Source organism: Hemitrygon akajei, chromosome 23, assembly GCF_048418815.1.
Source record: "Hemitrygon akajei chromosome 23, sHemAka1.3, whole genome shotgun sequence".
NCBI classification, from domain to species: domain Eukaryota; kingdom Metazoa; phylum Chordata; class Chondrichthyes; order Myliobatiformes; family Dasyatidae; genus Hemitrygon; species Hemitrygon akajei.
Genome location: NC_133146.1, coordinates 15621186 through 15641075, shown reverse-complemented (window position 1 = coordinate 15641075; position 19890 = coordinate 15621186). Strand labels below are relative to the sequence as shown.

The 19890-nt window shown below is 44.2% G+C and overlaps 1 protein-coding gene across 2 annotated transcripts in view; it reads right to left on the bottom strand.

The window, feature by feature from the left end:
- zfyve27 (zinc finger, FYVE domain containing 27) overlaps window positions 1-19890 on the bottom strand; it is a 208579-nt gene that overhangs the window by 130424 nt on the left and 58265 nt on the right. For both annotated transcript variants that reach the window (XM_073027028.1, XM_073027029.1), the window contains exon 7: window positions 5985-6053. In XM_073027028.1, the coding sequence (XP_072883129.1) occupies window positions 5985-6053 (69 nt within the window). The remainder of the gene's footprint in view (window positions 1-5984; window positions 6054-19890) is intronic.

The window sequence follows — 19890 nt, the reverse complement described above, 5'->3', positions numbered from 1 at the left end:
TACGGGTTAGGGTTAGTAAGTTGTGAGCATGTTACGTTGGTACTGGAAACATGGCAGTACTTGTGAGCTGCCCCTTCATGTCATTGGACTGTGTTAGTCGCTGACACAGATTTCACATTTCACCGTATGCTTTGGTATACACTGGACAAATGAAGTTAGTCTTTATCCGCAGTTCTATGTATCATAGAACTGAGGGTGATGGGGAAGCAGCATGTGGAGTTGAGGCCATCATAGATCAGCCATGGTTATAGAGAACAGTCAAGGCAGACTCGAGAGGTCTGGTGGCCTACTCCTGCTCCTAATTTCTGTGCCCTAATCATGACCTTTACAAAGACGTGCGACAGGAAGGAGCAGAAAAGTCAAGTGGCGAAGTCCTTTGCTTCAATTTTGTTTTTAACAAGGCTGTCGGCCAGAACTCAAGGGATTGAGTTATGGAGAGAGGCTGGAATTTTTTTTTAACCCTCAAAGCAGACTGAGAGATGGGGTGCATAAAATTATGAGGAGCATAGACAGGGCGAATGTGCACTGTTACCGAGTGTTGGGGAATCAAGATTTAGAGGGCATAGGTTTAAGATGAGAGGGGAGAGATTTAAGAGAATCTGAGGGACAACTTTGTCATCCAAAAGGTGGTCAGTGTGGGCATCATGGTGGTGTAGCAGGTAGCATAACACTATTCCCAGCTCCAGCGACCTGAGTACGATTCTGCCACTGTCTGTAAGAGTTTTGTATGTTCTCCTCGTGGCCATGTGGCTTTTCTCCTGGTGCTCTGGTTTCCTCTTACATTCCAAAGACATTGGGTTCGTAGGCTCTTACTATCTCTTCTTTCAGTTAGTCCTGACGAAGGGTCTCGGCCCGAAACGTCGACAGTGCTTCTTCCTATAGATGCTGCCTGGCCTGCTGCGTTCCACCAGCATTTTGTGTGTGTTGCTTGAATTTCCAGCATCTGCAGATTTCCTCGTGTCTGGGTTAGTTGGCTAATTGGTCAGATGGGTGTAATTGGGTGGCACAGGTTCATTGGTCCAGAAGGGCCTATTACCGTGCTGTATCTCTAAATAAATATATGGAATGAGCTGCTAGAAGTGTGTTGAGGCAGGTACATTAATAGCATTTAAAAAGTATTCAGACAGCTACATGGATAGTTGAGGTTTAGAGAGTTATGGGTCAAATGCAGGCAAATGGGACCAGCTTAAACGGGGATCTTGGTTGACATGGGCCAGTTAGGCCAAAGGGCCTGTTTACGTGCCGTGTGACTCTGAACAGCTCCAACTAGAGCTGGCACCTACAGGATGTTGTTGGAAAGAGGATGTGTATCAGCCAATGGAGTGCCAGTAGCAACCTCTGCAGAGGTTACTTATTGTGTTGTGTCCTCTTTGAAAGAAAAAATGTTCAATAGCTCCTCAAACTGCAAATGTCCTCCAACACACACACAACTTTTTAGGCAGTTATTGGTATTGATCTATTACTGCCACATGCACTGAGATACAGTTAATCAATAGTACTGATACTCTCTGTAACTGGTTCTTGGACTTCTTGGCAGGAAGACCCAAGCCAGTCCAAAATAGCAGTAACATCTCAAGCTCCATCACACTGAGCACTTGCTCAGCCCCAGGCTGTTCACACTGCTGACTCATGACTGCACTGCCAGATTCAACTCACTGATGATACAACAGTGGTCAGCCTCATCAGCAACATGATAAGTCAGCATACGAGAGGTTTGTCAAATGGTGCGAGACAAGAACCCGAGTCTCAAAACAGACAAAACAAAAGAGATCATTGTGGACACACACTGACCACTCTCCATTGCACATCAATGGCTCTGCCATGGAGAGAGCGAAGAACACAAAGCCCTTCGGCGTGCACATAATGGACAATCTAACTAGATCGATAGCATCTTCTCACTAGTCAAGAAGGCACAGCAACACCTACACTTTCTGAGGAGATTGAGGTGTGCAAGGCTTCCCAACCCCATTCTAACAACTTTCTACAGGAGCACTGAGAGTGTCCTGTCTGGCTGCGTCATTGTGTGGTACAGAAGCTGCCAGGCATCAGACCGAAGACCCTACTGAGGACAGTAAAATCCGCCGAGAGGACCATCAGGGTCTCCCTCTCCCTCTATTTCTGACATTTGCCAGGTATTGCAGACGAAAGGTCCAAAACATTGTTGAGGATCCTTGACACCCATTCCACAATCACTTTGATCTACTACCGTCAGGTAGGAGGTACAGAAGCATCAGGACTAGGACTGCCAGAACCCAATTCCCCATGCACACTTCCTAATGAGTACTGGAAGTCCTAGATAGAGTGGGCATGGAGCGGATGCTTCTTATAGTGAGGGAGTCTAGGAACAAAGGGCCCAGCCTCAGAATAGAAGTGTGTCCCTTTAGAACAAAGATGAGGAGGAATTTCTTTAACCAGAGGGCAATAAATCTGTTTAATTTATTGCTACATCATTGGGGCAAATTTGAAGCAGAGTTTGATTGTTTCTTGATTAGTATGGTCAAAGGTTGTGGAGAGCAGACAGGACAATGGGATTGAGAGGATAGTAAATCAGTCAAGATGGCAGAGAAGACTCAATGGACCAAATGGCCTAATTCTGCTCCTGTGTCTTATGATTGCTACTGAACCCAGTTCCCCACGCACACTCAGTGGACACAGTGTTAGGTGCCTCCTGTACCCAAATAAAATGGCCACTGAGTGTATGTTCATTGCATTCTACTGCTGAAGCCCATCCACTTCGACGTGTTGTGTGTTCAGAGATGCTCTTCCGCACACCAGTGTTGTACCGTGTGGGTATTTGAGATACCGTCACCTTCCAGTCAGTTTGAAGCAGCCTGGCCATTCTCATTTGACCTCTCTTATTAACAAGGCACTTCTTCCCTATAAAACTGCTGCTCACTGGATTTTTTTTTGTTATTCGTGCCATTCTCTGTGAACTCTTTAGCCTTTTGTGTGTGAAAATCCCTGAAGATCAGCACTTTGAGACACTCATATCACTCTGTCTGGCACCAACAATCATTCCACACGCAGAGTCACTTAAATTACATTTCTTTCCCATTCTGAACAACAGCTGAATCTCGACCACACCTGCATGCTTTTATGCATTGAGTAGCAGCCAAATGATTGGCTAATTAGATATTTGCATTAACAAGGTCTACATGTTTATCCAATAAAGTGGCCCACTCAGTCTATGTGAAGGAGGAATATATTCAAATAAAACCCAGTGTAAAATATGAGTTTTTTTTATATAAGCGAGAGACAGGAGAAGGTAGTTAGTGATGTTTGAGAACTGGGAATGCTATTTATTTTCAATAAGCCACATACTCCAAATATCTGTTTGTTCTTAAGTAGTGGAGCACACAACAAAATTTATTTTTCCCCATAACAGCCATAATAAATAAAACATGATATGGTATTCTGCAAGTACAAGACATATCACAAAAACACCTCACACATGGCAAGGGACTTTGAAGTGCAGGGATTGTTATGTATGAGAAATCGGCAGCCAATTTTTCCACCCAGCCAAGCCACACGTTCACCAAGACTGGTCAGTCACCTGGTGCTCGAGATAGATCTAGCTGAACGGGGAAGAGTGGATGGGGCATTGACAGATTCCCCGGTTTGAAGGGGAGGTGTGGATGAAGTAAGAAACTGGAAGAGGTGAAGGGCAGAAGGAGGAATCTAATAGGAGAGGAGAGAGGACAATGGAATTAAAGACGTATATGTGATATAGATGCACTTTGATAATAAATTTACTCTGACATTGACTATACGTACACAAAGATTGACAAAAACTTTGCAAAAGAAAAATTCTGCAAATAAGAAATAGAAATAAGTAAATAAATAATACTGAGAGTATGAGTTGTGGAGTCCTTGAAAGTGAGTCCATGGGTTGTGTTCAGTGTTGAGGCAAGTGAAGTTATCCATGCTGGTTTAGGAGCCTGATGGTTGAAGGGTAGTAACTGTTCCTGATCTTGGTGGTGTACGACCTACAGCTCCTGTACCTCGTGCATGATGATAGACAGCAAGAAGAGAGCATGGTCTGGATGGTGGAGGTACTTTATGATTGATGCTGCTTTCTGTGGCAGCACTCCCTGTAAATGCGCTCAATGGTGGGGAGGGCTTTGCCTGTGAGGACTAGGATTCACAGAGTTCAGTTACACAGCTCAGAAACAAGCCCTTCAGCCCCACTGGTCCATACTGTCAAACATGCACCAAGCTAGTTCCACTACCATCTGAAGATGAAAGAAATTAGCTTTATTTGTCACACAAACATCAAAACATAAGAGAAATGCGTCGCTTGCGTCAAATGAAATCAATCATGCCCACTACTTACTAACTCTAATCTGTACATTTCTGGAATGTGGAGCAAACTGGAGTACCTGGAGGAAACCTACGGCATCATACAAACTCCCCACAGGACGGCGTTAGGAATTAAGCTCTGATCGGTAACTGCTGTCGCTGAAAAGCAAATGTGCTATCCGCTATGCTACCATGCCACTCTAAACGTTTCCACTCCATGAACCTGCCTCAGCTACTTCCCCTGGCAACTCACTTAAGGATCAGCTTTATTTGGAAAATACACTTACATGTACGGAATTTGCAGTGGTGTGTTTGTGTGACATACAACAAAAACAACATTCATCAATTACAAAGAATTAAGAATAATATAAAGTTAAAAGCACAGATATGGAAATAAAATATGCATAAACACCAACATGTATTTACAATGTACATAGCATTATAAAAAGTGGTTTAATGTGTTTAGAGGTCGATCAGATTAACTGCCTGGGGGAAGAAGCTTTTAAGATGGTGTGAAGTTTTTTTGTTTATAACACTACCCTTGATTTATTAGAAGTTGCCTCTGAAGTTCCTATTATATCTTTCCACTCTCACCTTAAACCTAACAAGGTGGTGTGATGTATCAAAGAAATAGCTACGTTGGGATCCAGCCTGGGTCAGTGGAGCAGCTCTACTCTCCGTGCCACTCTGCCATCATTAAAAATAATCCTCGTCATGTGATTTTACTATTAGGAACAAGAATGAGAATTTTAATACACTTCTTTTGGCAGAGCTCTTGAAGAGAGTGTACACATGCATATTCATATTCATACATAAGAATCTCTTGTGCATTACAGCATAGTACAGGTGCTTTGGCCCACGATGTTGTGCTGACCTTTTAACCTAATCTAAAATCAATCCAATCCTTCCCTCCTACATAACCCTCCACTTCTCTTTTTATTTACTGAGTGGAACAGGCTGTAACAGCCGAACAAACCGCACCTCCCAACAACCCACCTATTTAACCCTTGCCTAATCACAGGACAATTTGGAATGACCAATTAAGCTACTAACCGGTACGTCTTTAGAATGTGGGAGGAGACCAGAGCACCCGGAGGAAACCCACATGTTCCTGGGGAAGAGAGTACAAACTCCTTACAGTTGATGCCGGAACTGAACTCCAAACTCAGACATCCTGAGCTGTAATAGGGTTGCACTAACCACCACCCCTGGCAGGGTGCTCCACGCACTCACCACTCTGTGTAAAAAGCTTACCTCTAACATCCTTATTATACTTTCCTCTAATCACATTAAAATTAAGCCCCCTCATGTATAGTAGATATTCATATATATTATGTTTTGGCACAAATGACATCTTCACTGTATGTTTCAATGTACATGTGACAAGTAAAGCTAATCTTTTTTTTATTGCAACACACACAAGATGCTGGAGGAACTCAGCAGGTCAGGCAGCAACCATAGAAAAGACGAAATAGTCAATGTTTCAGGCCAACACCCTTCTTCAGGACTGAAGAAGGGTCCTTTTTATTGTTTCGTCACTGATGACTCTACTGGTCCCTTCTTGACCACATCATCTGTGTCAGTGAAACAAATGCATGCTGCAGAGTTTTCAGTACCATGAAAACACACACCAGAAGCTTGCGAGGCACTGCAGACGAGCTCACTGCCAGTAATGTTCAACTCACCTCTATTGCATCCTTGAATTCGTCGTCCTGTTCCTGTTCCTGTTCTTCCAGATTTCCCGGGGTCACCTCCTGCAGAGAGTGAATGAAAGCAGGATTACTTTAAATAGAATGTTAATTTTATGAAATAAGTGTGGTTAGCCAGAGTAAAAAGCTGGCTACTGATGAGGAATCCAACATGCACAGGATCAGCAGCCGCTCCATAACCATGCGTGTAATGCTGAGTCAGAGGGGTGAGATTTTGAGACCTGCACAAAATCCTTGGCTGATACTCCAGTGCCCCACTGCAACCATGTTTTATTGCCAGACGTTGTATCTGCTCTCTCTCAGGCAGATCTGAAAACACCCCACTACTCCATTTTGTCCAGTTGGAGAGTTGCCCAGTTGTGTCCAATGAAAGACAGGATTAAAAACAGCTTCTCAACCTGGAACTGTCAGAGTCCTACAGCATGGAAACAGTCCCTTTCGCCCAAACCCATCCATGCCTGCCAAGATGTCTATCTGCACTAGTCTCATTTCCCCTCCTATGGCCCATATAAGACCATAAGACATAAGAGCAGAATTAGGCCATCTGGCCCATCGCGTCTACTCCACCATTCAATTATGGCTGAGCTTTTTTTCCCCCTCCTCAACCCCAGTTTACAGCCTTCTCCCCATAACCTTTGATGCCATTTTCAATCAAGAAACTATCAATCTCTGCCTTAAATACACCCAACAACTTGGCCTCCACAGCTGCATGTGGCAACAAATTCCACAAATTCACCACCCTTTGGCTAAAGAATTTCTCTGCTTCTCTGTTTTGAAAGGGTACCCCTCTATCCTGAGGCTGCGTTCTCTTGTACTAGACTTTCTACTATAGGAAACATCCTTTCCACATTTGCTCTATCTAGACCTTTCAGCATTCAAAAGGTTTCAATAAGATCCCCCCTCATCCTTCTGAATTCCAGTGAGTACAGACCCAGAGCCATCAAACGTTCCTCGTATGAAAACCTTTTCATTCTTGGAATCATCCTTGTGAATCTAAGTCCTTCTGCATCCTACCTGTATCCCCAACACTATCTGCCCCTCCACCAATCTTCATATCGTCTGCAAACTTGGCAACAAAGCCATTAATATACAGCATAAAAAGAAGTGGTCCCAACATCGACCCCTGCGGAACACCACTAGTCACTGGCAGCCAGCCAGAAAAGGTTCCTTTTATTCTCACTCACTGCCTACCAATCAACCAATGCTCTAACCATGTAAGTAACTTTCCTGTAATACCACGGGCTCTTAACATGGTAAGCAGCCTCGTGTGGCACTTTGTCAAAGACATTCTGAAAGTCCAAATATACAACATCCACTGCATCCCCTTTATCTATCCTACTTGTAATCTTCTCAAAGAATTTCAACAGGTTTGTCAGGCAAGATTTTTCCTGAAGGAAACCACACTGACTTTGTACTATCTTGTCCTGTGTCACCAAGTACACCATCACTTCATCCTTAGAACTGACTCTAACATCTTCCCAATCACTGAGGTCAGGCTAACTGGTCTATAATTTCCTTTCTACTGCCCTCCTCCTTTCTTAAAGAGTATAGTAACATTTGCAATTTTCCAGTCCTCTGGCACAATGCCAGAGTCCAATGATTTTTTAAAGATTATTTTTAATGCCACAACAATCTCTAACGCTACCTCTTTGAGAACCCTAGGGTGCAGTTCATCTGGTCTGGGTGACTTATATACCTTTAGGTCTTTTAGCTTTTTGAGCACCTTCTCTCTTGTAATAGTAACTGCACCCACTTCTCTTCCTTCACACACTACAACATCTGGCACACTGCTCGTGTCTTCCACAGTGAAGACAGATGCAAAATATTCATTTAGTTCATCAGCCATCTCCTTGTCCCCCATTATTATTTCTCCTGCCTCATTTTCTAGCAGTACTAAGTCCACTCTCATTTCTCTTTTATTTTTAATTTACTTGAAAAATTTTTTACTATCCACTCTGATATTATTTGCTAGCTTGATTTCGTTTTTCATCTTTTCTCTTCTAATGATTTTTTTAGTTGCTGTCTGTAAGTTTTTAAAAACTTGCCAGTCCTCTATCTTCCAACTAACTTTTGCTTTGTCGTATGCCCTTTCTTTTGCTTTTACAATATCTTTGACTTCCCTTGTCAGCCATGGTTGTACTATTTTACCATTTGAGTATTTCTTCAGTTCTGGAATACAGAAGTCCTGCACCTTCCTCATTTTCCCTCCAGAAATACATGCCATTGCTGCTCTGCTGACAAGCTGTCTCCCGAGATGGAGACAGAAAGATCAAGAAAGGGGAGGGAGGTCTCGGAAATGGACCAGGTAAATTCGAGCTCAGCACGCGTGCAGGAGGCAGCGCCAATGCAGTCGTCGATGTAGCAACGGAAAAGAGGGGGGCGGATACCTGAGTAGGCTTGGAACATGGACTGTTCCACAAAGCCAACAAAAAGGCAGGCATAGCTGGGACCCATACGGGTGCCCATGGCTACACCTTTGCTTTGGAGGAAGTGGGAGGAGCCAAAGGAGAAATTACTGAGAGTAAGGACTAATTCTGCCAGACAGAGGAGAGTTGTGGTAGAGGGGAACTGGTTAGTTCTGGAATCGAAAAAGAAGCGGAGAGCTTTGAGACCTTCCTGGTGGGGGGTGGCGGTATATAGGGACTGGACGTCCATGGTGAAAATAAGGTGGTGGGGGCCAGGGAACTTAAAATCACTGAAAAAATTTGAAGCGTCACAAACATAGGTGGGAAAGGATTGAACAAGGGGGGATAAAACAGTGTCAAGGTATCCAGAAAGGAGTTCGGTGGGGCAAGAGCAAGCTGAGACAATGAGTCTACCTGGACAGGCAGGTTTGTGGATCTTGGGTAGGAGGTAGAAACGGGAAGTGCGGGGTGTGGGAACTATGAGGATGGTGGCAGTGGATGGGAGATCCCCAGAGCTGATAAGGTTGGTGATGGTGTGGGAGACAGTGGCCTGGTGCTTCTTAGTGGGGTCATGATCCAGGGGTAAATAAGAGGAGGTATTAGTGAGTTGTCGCTGTGCCTCGGCAAGGTAGAGGTCGGTACGCCAGACTACAACAGCGCCCCCTCCTTATCAGCGGGTTTCATAGTGAGGTTGGGATTGGTGCAGAGGGAGCGGAGAGCAGAGCATTTGGAAGGAGTGAGGGTGGAATTGGAACAAGGTGTGATGAAGTCGAGACAGTTGATGTCTCGTCGGCAGTTAGCAATAAAGAGATCCAGAGCAGGCAGAAGACCAGAGCGGGGTGTCCATGAAGAGGAGGAGGGTTGAAGACGGGAGAGGGGCTCTGTACAGAGGATGCGGAGAGTCTGCAGAGGGATATAGATAGGTTAAGTGAGTGGGCCAAGGTCTGGTAGATTGAATACAACGTTGGTAAATGCGAGATCATCCACTTTGGAAGGAATAATAGAAGAGCAGATTATTATTTAAATGGTGAAAGATTGCAGCATGCTGTTGTGCAGAATGACTTGGGAGTGCTTGATCATGAATTGCAAAATGTTGGCTTGCATGTACAACAGGTTATTAAGAAGGCAAACAGAATTTTGGCCTTCAGTGCTCGAGGGATTCAATTCAAGTGCAGGGAGGTCATGCTGCAACTATACAGGGTACTGGTGAGGCCACACCTGGAGTACTGTGTGCAGTTCTGGTCTCCATACTTGAGGAAGGATATACTGGTTTTGGAGGCAGTGCAGAGGAGATTCACCAGGTTGTTTCCAGAGATGAAGGGGTTAACCTATGAGGAGAGATTGAGTCGCCTGGGACTATACTCTCTGGAATTCAGAAGAATGAGAAGGGATCTTATAGAAACATACAAAATTTTGAAAGGGATAGATAGGATAGAAGTAGGAAAGTTGTTTCCACTGGTAGGTGAGACTAGAACTAGGGGTCATTGCCTCAAGATTCAGGGGAGAAGATTTAGGACAGAGATGTTTTTCCCAGGGAGTGGTGAATCTGTGGAATTCTCTGCCCAGGGAAGCAGTTGAGGCTTCTTCACTAAATATATTTAAGATACAGTTAGATAGATTTTTACATAGTAGGGGAAGTAAGGGTTATGGGGAAAAGGCAGGTAGATGGAGCTGAGTTTACAGACAGATCAGCCATGATCTTATTGAATGGCAGGGCAGGCTTGATGGGCCGAATGGCCTACTCCTGTTCCTGTTTCTTATGTTTGTTTATGTTCTCCCAACAGCTCTAACAAACCTGCCCACAAAAATATTGGCCCTCCTCAGGTTCAGGTGCAACCTGTCACTTTTGAACAGGTCATACACCCCCCAGAAGAGATCCCAAATGATCCGAGAACCTGAAGCCCTGCCCCCGAAACAGCTTCTCAGCCACGCATTTATCTCAAATCATCCTGTTTCTAACCTCACTGGTGCGTGGCACAGGCAGCAATTCAGAAATTACTACCCAGGAGGTCCTGCTCCTCAGCTTTCTACCTAGCTCTCTAAATTCTCTTTTCAGGACCTCATTGCTTTTCCTTCCTATGTCATTGGTACCAATATGTACCAAGACATCTGGCTGCTCCCCTCCCTCTCCAAAATGTTGTGGATGCAATCTGAGACATCTCTGACCCTTGCACCTGGGAGGCAACATACCATCCGGGTGTCCCGTTCACGCCCACAGAACTCTTTGTCTGTTCCCCTCACTATGAGACCCCTATCACTACCGCTCCCTTCTTCTCTCTCCTTCCTTTCCGCACCACGGACCCATGCTCAGTGCCTGTAACCCGGTTGCCGTGGCATTCTCCCCAAAGCGGTATACTTGTTTTTGAGGGGAATGGCCACAGGGGTGCTCTGCTCTAACTGCCTATTTCCATATCCCTCCATACCTTTCCTATCCATGTATCGAACTGTCTTTTAAACACTATATTTGTACCACTTCCTCAGGAAGCTTGTTCCACATATCAGTTTTAAATACCGCTTAAATCTTTCCAAAAACTTGCCCCTCAGGTTGTTGTCATGGAGGATTTCACCCTAATATAAAATGGAACCTTCTTAATGCAAGGGGTTTAGATGGGGCAGAATTTGTTAAATGCATCCAGGAAGGTTTCTTAAATCAATGTGTGGATGGTTCAACAAGAGGAAGGGCCATACTGAACCTGGTGTTAGGTAATGAGCCTGGCCCAGTGAGCGAGCAGCTAGGGCAGTGGTCCCCAACCACCAGGCCGCAAAGCATGTGCTACCGGGCCACGAGGAAACGATATGATTTGGCGATGTAAAACGATATGAGTCAGCTGCACTTTTCCTCATTCCCTGTCACGCCCACTGTTGAACTTGAACACACACGAGGTCATCAGTCGCCTAAACGCAGTGATACCCTAGTGCCAGGGATCACTGGTTGGCTTCGGGTAACCGGCCACCTCATGCGGCCGGCAAGAAGTGCCATTGCTACTGGCCTAGAACTCAGACAGATGGGCGCCACCTCTAAACCTGTTTACCACACCGAAAGTTCATGGGGAATCTGGTGCTAAAATATTCGCAGACGACCTAATTCGGGCTCAGCGTTTCGTAAATAGCAGAGCAGCTACCTCACTGCGATCTACTGAAAGTCATCCCTCGAGCCAAACTTTTGTCAGCCGATAGATCCTACCTACCTACAAGGGGGGGGCGGGCACACGCCCTGTCGCACTCCTCCTCACTCTCCAGACTGCGACCGCCACGGCCCCGACATGGGGACCTCTGGCCCTTACCTTGTCCTCTCACCCCACCCACGACCAGCCGCACCTGGCTAAGGCGATTATATGTTCATACGAGGAAAATATGCGCTGTGTGTTTAATATCCAAACATTACTTAAAATGTTATGATGCTATTGACTTATAAGTGACTTGTAATTGACTTAACACTATATTCACGTGGGGAAAATATGCACTGTGTGTTTAATTTTAGAAACGAAATTGAGTTTAGCCACTCAAGTGTAAGTGACTTATAGTTTCACCTATATTCCAGTCATGATTAACACCACCCCCCCCGTCAGCCGGTCTACAAGAATATTGTTAATATTCTACCGGTCCGCGGTGCAAATAGGTTGGTGACCCCTGAGCTAGGGAACAATGACCACAAGTTCGTAACTTTCAGGATAGCCATAGATAAGGATAAGATATGATCCACTTGGGGGAGTTTTAAATTGGAGTAGGGGAACTTACAAGGGCATTAGGCAGGAACTAAGAAGCATTAATTGTGAACACCTTTTCTCTGGCAAGACCACATCAGACATGGGGAGGATGTTTAAAGATTTCCTATACTCTGCACAGAGTATATGAAAGGAAAAGGGTTTAGAAGGAAACACAAGAAGGAAAGACAAGAGAACCTTGGATGTCCAGAGGGCTGATGAATTTTGACAAGAAGAAAAAGGAAAAGTATATAAAGTTACAGAAGTCAGGATCAAATGAAGCACACGAGGAGTATTAAGAAGCCAGAAAATAACTAAAGAAAGGAATTTGGAAAGCCAGGAGGGACCTGGAAAAGTCATTGGCAAGTAGGATTGGGGTGAATCCAAAGGCATTCTACATATACATCAACAGCAAGAAGATAACTAGGGAGAGCGTGGGACCATTAAGGATGGGGGGGCATTTACTTGGATGGAAAGAATGTGAGTGAGGTACTAAATGAATACTTTGCTTCAGTATTTACCAAGGAAAAGAATATGGAGGACCAGGAGATCAGTGCTGAGTGTATAAACATATTAGAGCATTTAGAGGTCAAGGAGGGGGAAGTGTTGGGCATCCTAATGAGTATTAAGGTAGATAAGACTCCAAGGCCTGATGTAATTTACCTCAGGTTATTGAAGGAGACAAGAGACAAGATTGCTGGTCCCTTGACCAGTATCTTCATGTCCTCTATAGTCACAGGTGGGGTCCCAGAGGACAGGCAAGTGGCTATTGTTGTACCTCTATTTAAGAGGGGAACAAGGGAAAATCCTGGGAAATATAGTCTCACCTCAGTTGTAGGGAAATTGCTGGCGAAAATTTTTCAGGATAGAATATATGAGTATTTGAAAATCCATGCCCTAATTAGGGAGAGACAGCTTGGCTTTGTGCATGACAGGTCATGCCTTACCACCTTGATTGAGTTTTTTGACAAGAGAGATTGATGAGGGTAGGGTACTGGATGTTGTTGACATGTATTTTAGTAAGACATTTGACAAAGTCCCTTATGGGAGGCTAATCAATAAGATGGATGGGGGTCCATGGTGAATTGGCTGTTTGGATTCAGAACTGGCTCGTGCATAGAAGAGAGGGTAGTAAACTTATTCGAGCTGGAGGTCTGTAACTAACAGTGCTCCACAGGGATCTGTGCTGGTACCTCTGCTGTTGGTGATGTACATAACTGACCTGGATGAAAGTGTAGATGGCCGGATTAGTAAATTTGCAGATAATACCAAGATTAGTGGATTTGTGGATTGTGTAGAAGACTGGCAAAAAACACAGTACGATGTAGATCAGTTGCAGATTCAGGCCGAGAAATAGATGGAGTTTAACCCAGATAAACGCGAGGTGTTGCATCTTGGTAGGGCAAATGCAAGGAGATGTACACTGTTAAGAGCAAGATCCTTAACAGTGCTACTGAGCAGATGGATCTTTAGATCATAGCTCCTTGAAAGTGGCTACACAGGTCGATATGATGGTGAATGCAGCTTGTGGAATGCTTTCTTTTATTAGTCAAGGCAATGAGTTCAAAAGTCAAGAAGTTATTTTGAAACTTTACAAAACTCTGGTTAGGCCACATCTGGAGTACTGCATACAGTTCTGGTCGCTTCACCACAGGAAGGACGTTGAGGCTTTGGAGAGGGTACAGAAGACTCTACTAGGATGCTGCCTGATTTGGAGGACATGTGCTATCACGAGAGGCTGGATAAAAACTTGGGTTGTTTTCTCTGGAGCGCTGGAGGCTGAGGGGAGATCTGAGAGAGGTATACAAGATTATGAGAGGCATAGACCGAGTGGGCAGAGCATATCTATATCCCAGGGTTGAAATGTGAAATATCAGAGGGCATGCATTGAAGGTGGGGGAGCGTTCAAGGGGGATGTGAACGGTAAGATTTTTACTCAGAGAGTGATGGATGCCTGGAATGTGCTGCCTGGTATGGTGGGAGAGGCTTTTAAGAGTTGTTTGGATAGGCACTTGGGTTTTAAGGAAGATGGAGGGATATGGATGGCGTTGGTAGAAGGCATTAGTGCTTGGGTGTTTTAGATTTGCTTTTTAGCTGGTTTGGCACAATGTTGTTGGCCAAATGGCCTGTTCCTGTGCTGTGATCTTCCATTTTCTATAACAGTCTCAGCCTATTCCGTCTCTACAGGAGCCCTCCAGCCCCAGTAACATTGTTGTGATTCCTTTCTGCATCACTTTAATGCCGCCATTAACTGACTGACCAAATCATGCACAACTCTCCAGGAAAGGTCTTTGCAATGTTATACACCAATCCTACATTAATCTCAATTTTTAAAAAATTCTTCCCCTAGAACTCTCAACCAACTGAAATAAGCTGGGAGATTGTTGTGCCCAAAATCAGCTCATTTGATTGACTACTATGCATTTGGACTTCCAGGGGTTAGACCAGGTTTACTATCACTGACATATGTCGTGAAATGTGTTGTTTTATGGCAGCAATACACTGTAATATATAAAGTATACTATAAATTACAATATGAAATATATATAAAAAAACATTAAGTGGCATTTCTCAACTCCAATTTTGCCTAAAAGGATGTAATGCTAATGATGTTTCCGTCTCATCACTTCATACTTTTCTCTGTAGTCAATAAACCTTGTCCTCACTATGTAATTGATTACCATCCTCCTGTTTGCCAAACCTCCAAAGTACGTCATCTGCAAATCTTCAAATTCCAGCTGTACACTCCTCTGCAAGGCAGTAGTGTAGATCAGAAAGCGCAATGGTACTAACACTGACTCCAGAGAAACACTAGTGTCTACCACCCTGCAGTCTGGGAAACAACAATTAACTGCCTCCGCAGATGCTGCCTGACCTTCTGAGTTCCTCCAGCAACACACAAAATGCCAGAGGAATTCAGGCAGCAATCAGGAGGGTGAAGGGTCTCAACTCAAAACATTAACCTTCCATTTCCCTCCACAGGTGTAGCCTGACCAGCTGAGACCCCCCCCCCCCCCAAGCATTTTGTGTTGCTCCAGATTTCCAGCATCTACTACCTGTTGTGTCTCCCATTTACCACGGCCCCAGACTTTCTATTCTTAAGCCACTTTCGTGAATGTGTTGTCATGGATCATTTCATTTCATTCCATGGGAATCAATTCTGCTGTGTGTGCAGGATTCCTTTCTGAAAATCCAGAAGTATGCCATTTCCTTCACCAACAATCTAATTACCTTATCTAGAAGCTGAACTGGGTTAGTCAACAATTCCACACTGCCTCTTCTTTACTGATTCAAATAAATTTTCCCGTCAAGATGGCGCCTGTGTACAACGCTCCTTCGGTCAGCATCTCCAGGATGAAACCATATATTTCATTTCTTTATGTTTGTTTTCTGTCTTGGATGTGATTCTGGAACTGTTGGAGACTGTGACTTGCTGTTTGGAGATCATTTGGGTATTCCAGCACTCTACAGTCTCCAAGAGGATTTCGGGAGGCAGAGGAAGCATGCACGAACCTCACGGCGGGCGCTCTGCCGAACGGGGTGCAGGCCGATGTTCGACTCCATTTCACTGATCAAAGCAATGAGGGAGATTGAAGCATCGAGGTGAATGCGGAGGGTGAGCACTGGCTATCTGTTTTTGATGGCTCCGCTACAGAGGGAGAAAGATCTGCCAATGGGCCCAAATGTTCCCGAAGGTTTTCTGTGTTTTGGATGTGGACTTGGACTATAGACTTTTTTTTCTTCAGTCTTATAGTTTTTTATATTCTGTGTTTTTCGCCCAATCTTTTTTGTGTTTTTTGTGCATGGAGGGGGGATTTGGGGGCCGATGTGCCTGTTCTGTTGTGTTCGTTTTTTTGTGCGAGAGGAGGGATTTGGGGGCCGATGTTCCTGTTCTGTTTTGTTTGGTGTTTTGTGCAGTTGGATGGAATGGGGGGTGGAGTTGGCATGCCTGTTCCATTTTTGTTCATTTTTTGTGCGGGGACGAGGGATTTTTGGGGGGTGCTGTCTGTGCTGCCTTTCTTTTCTTTCTTGGGTTTCATGGCTACCCAGAGAAGAATTTCAAGTTGTATATTTTGACAATAAATGAGCAAACTCCCCTATTCTTGACATCACTGATGCGTCGCATTCGTCTGGTGAGGTGGCATGGGAGTGGAGTGGTTAACATAAAGCTTTACGGCACAAGCTGTAAAATCAGGTTCAATTCCCACCACTGTCTGCGTAAGGAAATTTTATGTTCTTGCTGTGACCACGTGGGTTTCCTCTGGGTGCTCCAGCTTCCTCCTCGAACCATAGGCATACAGGTTAAGGTAAGTTGCACGTTGATGCTGAAGCATGGTGACACTTACAGGCTGCCTCCGACCATGATGGTCAATGACACAAACAATGCATTTCACTGTATGTTTCCATGTACAGGTGACAAATGAAACTAATTTTATAGTTAAAGAAATCTTACATCCCCTCCAGGAATGCAGCAAGCTGGGGCATTGCTGAGGACACCCAGTTTGATGTGTGGGTTCCTCCATGCAGGAGCAGAATAGGCCATTCAGTTCGTCAGATCTGCTCCACCATTCAATCATGGCAGATCTATTTTTTAAAAATCAATCCCATTTCCATCCTTCTCCCCATAACCTTTACCCTCATCCTTTACCAATTAAGAACCTATCAAACTCTGCCTTAAATACACCCAATAACTTGGCCTCCATGGCAGCACAGATTCACCACCCTCTGGCTAAAGAAATCTCTTCACATCTCAGTTCTAAAATGATGTCCCCTTATACTAAGGCTATGCCCCTAGATCCCAGACTCTCCTACTAATGGAAACATCCACTGCATGTTCACTCTATCCAGACCTTTCAGTACTCAGTTGGTTTTAACTGTATCATACAAATCCATTTACATCAAATGACCCCCATATGTTAAACCTTTCATTCCCTGATCATTCTTGTGAATTGCCTCTGGACCCTGTCCAGGGCTAACTCATCTTTCCTTGGATGCTCCTCATACGTTACATCCTGCCATAGGCAGCTGTTGCAGGGAAGGAACTCACTGCGTCTTTCGCTCCCGACCTTTCAAGCCAGAAGCCTTCAGACTGATCAAGGCTCAAATTCCAAACTACATGAGCAACAACTTCCTTCCCTGCACTCCCATCCGCCTTATTGAGACCGCCAGCAGAGGCATCAATCACACAGCGGTGCCAAGTCTGACGAATGAAGAGTTTCACACTTACCGCCACATTCTGGTTAAGAAACAAAAAACAGATGTTTATGTAGCAGCTTATCATCACTTCCCTTGGCAAAACCATTTAAACTTGATCTTTTTATAACTGGTGATAGACAAGGAAAACACAACTAGACTTCAAGAAGATGGGAACAGTAGGAGGAAAATAAAAATCAGGAAAAATGAAGTGATTTACTATTGCAAATTTCACAATCTCAGAACATCCCAAACCGATTTAGAGCCAATGAAAATAAGCACTGTTGCCATGGCATTACAGAGAGCACAGCAGCAAAGAAAAGCTTGCACAAACAATGCACACTGCCTCTTCTTTACTAACTCAGATATTCTGCAGTTGAAAAAAAGACTGAGGACTATCACAAGCTGATAGCGTGGCTAAGAAGGCACATGGTGTCTTCATTAGTTGGGGCAGAGGATTCAAGAGCCACAAGTTAATATTGCAACTCAACAAAACCCTGGTTAGACCATGCTTGAAGTAATGTGTTCAGCTTTGGTTGCCTCATTATAGGAGGCTTTAGAGAGGATGCAGAGGAGGTTTATCAAGATGTTTCCTGGATTGGAGAACATGTCAGATGAGGAAAGGTTGTGCAAACTAGGGTTTTTTTTTTTGAAACAGGAGGATGAGAGGTGACTTGATAGAGGCAACAAGCTGATATGGGGCATAGATCAAGTGGATAGCCACATACTTTATTTCAGAGAGTAAATGCAAGAGGGTGTAATTTTAAGGTGATTGGAGGAAAACATGGAGGAATGTCAGAGATTTTTTTTTATAAAAACAGTGAGTGGTAGGTGCATGTAACATGATGCCAGAAGTGGTGGTAGACACAGACACATTAGGTTCATTTAAAGGACTATTAGATGGCACGTGGATGAGCTATGTGGGAAGGAAGGGTTACATTGATATTGCAGTCATTAACAGGATGCCAAAAACAACTCCTCTGCTTCTAAAAATAGGAGCACACTCATCCAAGAGGGGAGAACCTTAAAACTGAGACATCATTAAAATCAGTTTAAAAACTCATCTAAACCACAGCTCCTCCAATAATATAGCCCCTTGATCAAGATCTCATGAAACAAAGCACAGGCCAACACTGCTCCACCCTGGAGTTGAACTTATGAATTGGATAGCAATTTGCTTTAAAATGGAATTTGTTTTATTTGATTCTAATTGTGCTATTTTTTTGTCAAAATGTGTATCATTTATGTTTAATTCATGTTCTTATGTTCTTTTCATGTGAATGCAGCTCATCAATGCTAGGTGCCTGCAATGTTGCTGACACAAGTAACTCTCTCATTGCACTGCATGACAAGGGTTGCCAGCTGTCCTCACAAAGTCTACGGAAAGAATATCTTTTCTAGTGCTTTTATTATGTTTTTCTGTGTTTAAATAGGTTACATTTGATGATTAGTACTGAAACATATTACTTGTATTATGTTGTACTATGGTATTGCTGTTGTAGTCCACTGGAGGCCTAAGACACCCTGCCTTGGGGTAAGAGGACTGCATGTGTCAAAATCAAAGTCCCAACATACTAGATCACTGCTAAACTACAATACGGTATATCTACCACTCCTTTCCGAGACTGCATTTTGGCAAATCAGACAATTTGGCTACACTCTTACAACTTGCATACAAACAGGCCTTAAAAGCAAGGCTCCAGAGATCAAAACAACCAGGAGGTGGTCGCAGAAAGCAGATAAATGGATAGAGGATTGCTCTGAGTCACTGGACTGGGCCATGTTCAAGAATTCATCTGAGGACCTGAATGACTACACCAGGGTCATAACAGACTTTATTAAAACAGCTGTGGATGGAGTGTGTCCCCACAAAGTCGTTCCGGGTTAACTCCAACAAGAAGCCCTAGATGAACTGTGAAATCAAGAATTTGCTGAGAGCCAGAGCAGAGGCATTCAAGTCTGCTCGTCAAAAATGCTACAAGAGGTGCAGGTATGATCTCCAGAAAGCCACCTCAAGGTCGAAGTGGAGATTATAGACTAGAATAGAATCAACGAGGGATGCTTGACAGCTGTGGCAGGGTTTGAATGCCATAACCTCCGACATAAAGTAGTTAAATCTTGTGACATAAGGGACAGCAGAGCTTCACTTCCAGATGATCACAATGCCGTCTATCCTCACTTTGACCACCAGAACAGGGAGGTATCATCTCGCACCCTCATGTCTCACGATGATCCTTTGGTCTCAGTATCTGAAGATGACATGTGAGCTGCCTTCAAGAGAGTAAATCCAAGCAAAGCATCCGGTCCGGACAAGAGAACCTGGCTGAGTACTGAAGACCTGTGCCGACCAACTGGCACAGATATCTTCAACCTCTTGCTCTGGCAGTGTGTGGTACCCACCTGCTTCAAGCAGGCTTCAATCATATGAGTGCCCAAGAAGAGCGTGGTAACCTGCCTCAATGACTATGCCCAGTGCCACTTACATCCACAGTGATGAAGTGTTTTGAGAGGCTGGTGTTGAAGTATATCAGCTCCTGTCTGAATGGTGACTTGAATCTGCTCCAATTTGCCTAACTAAGC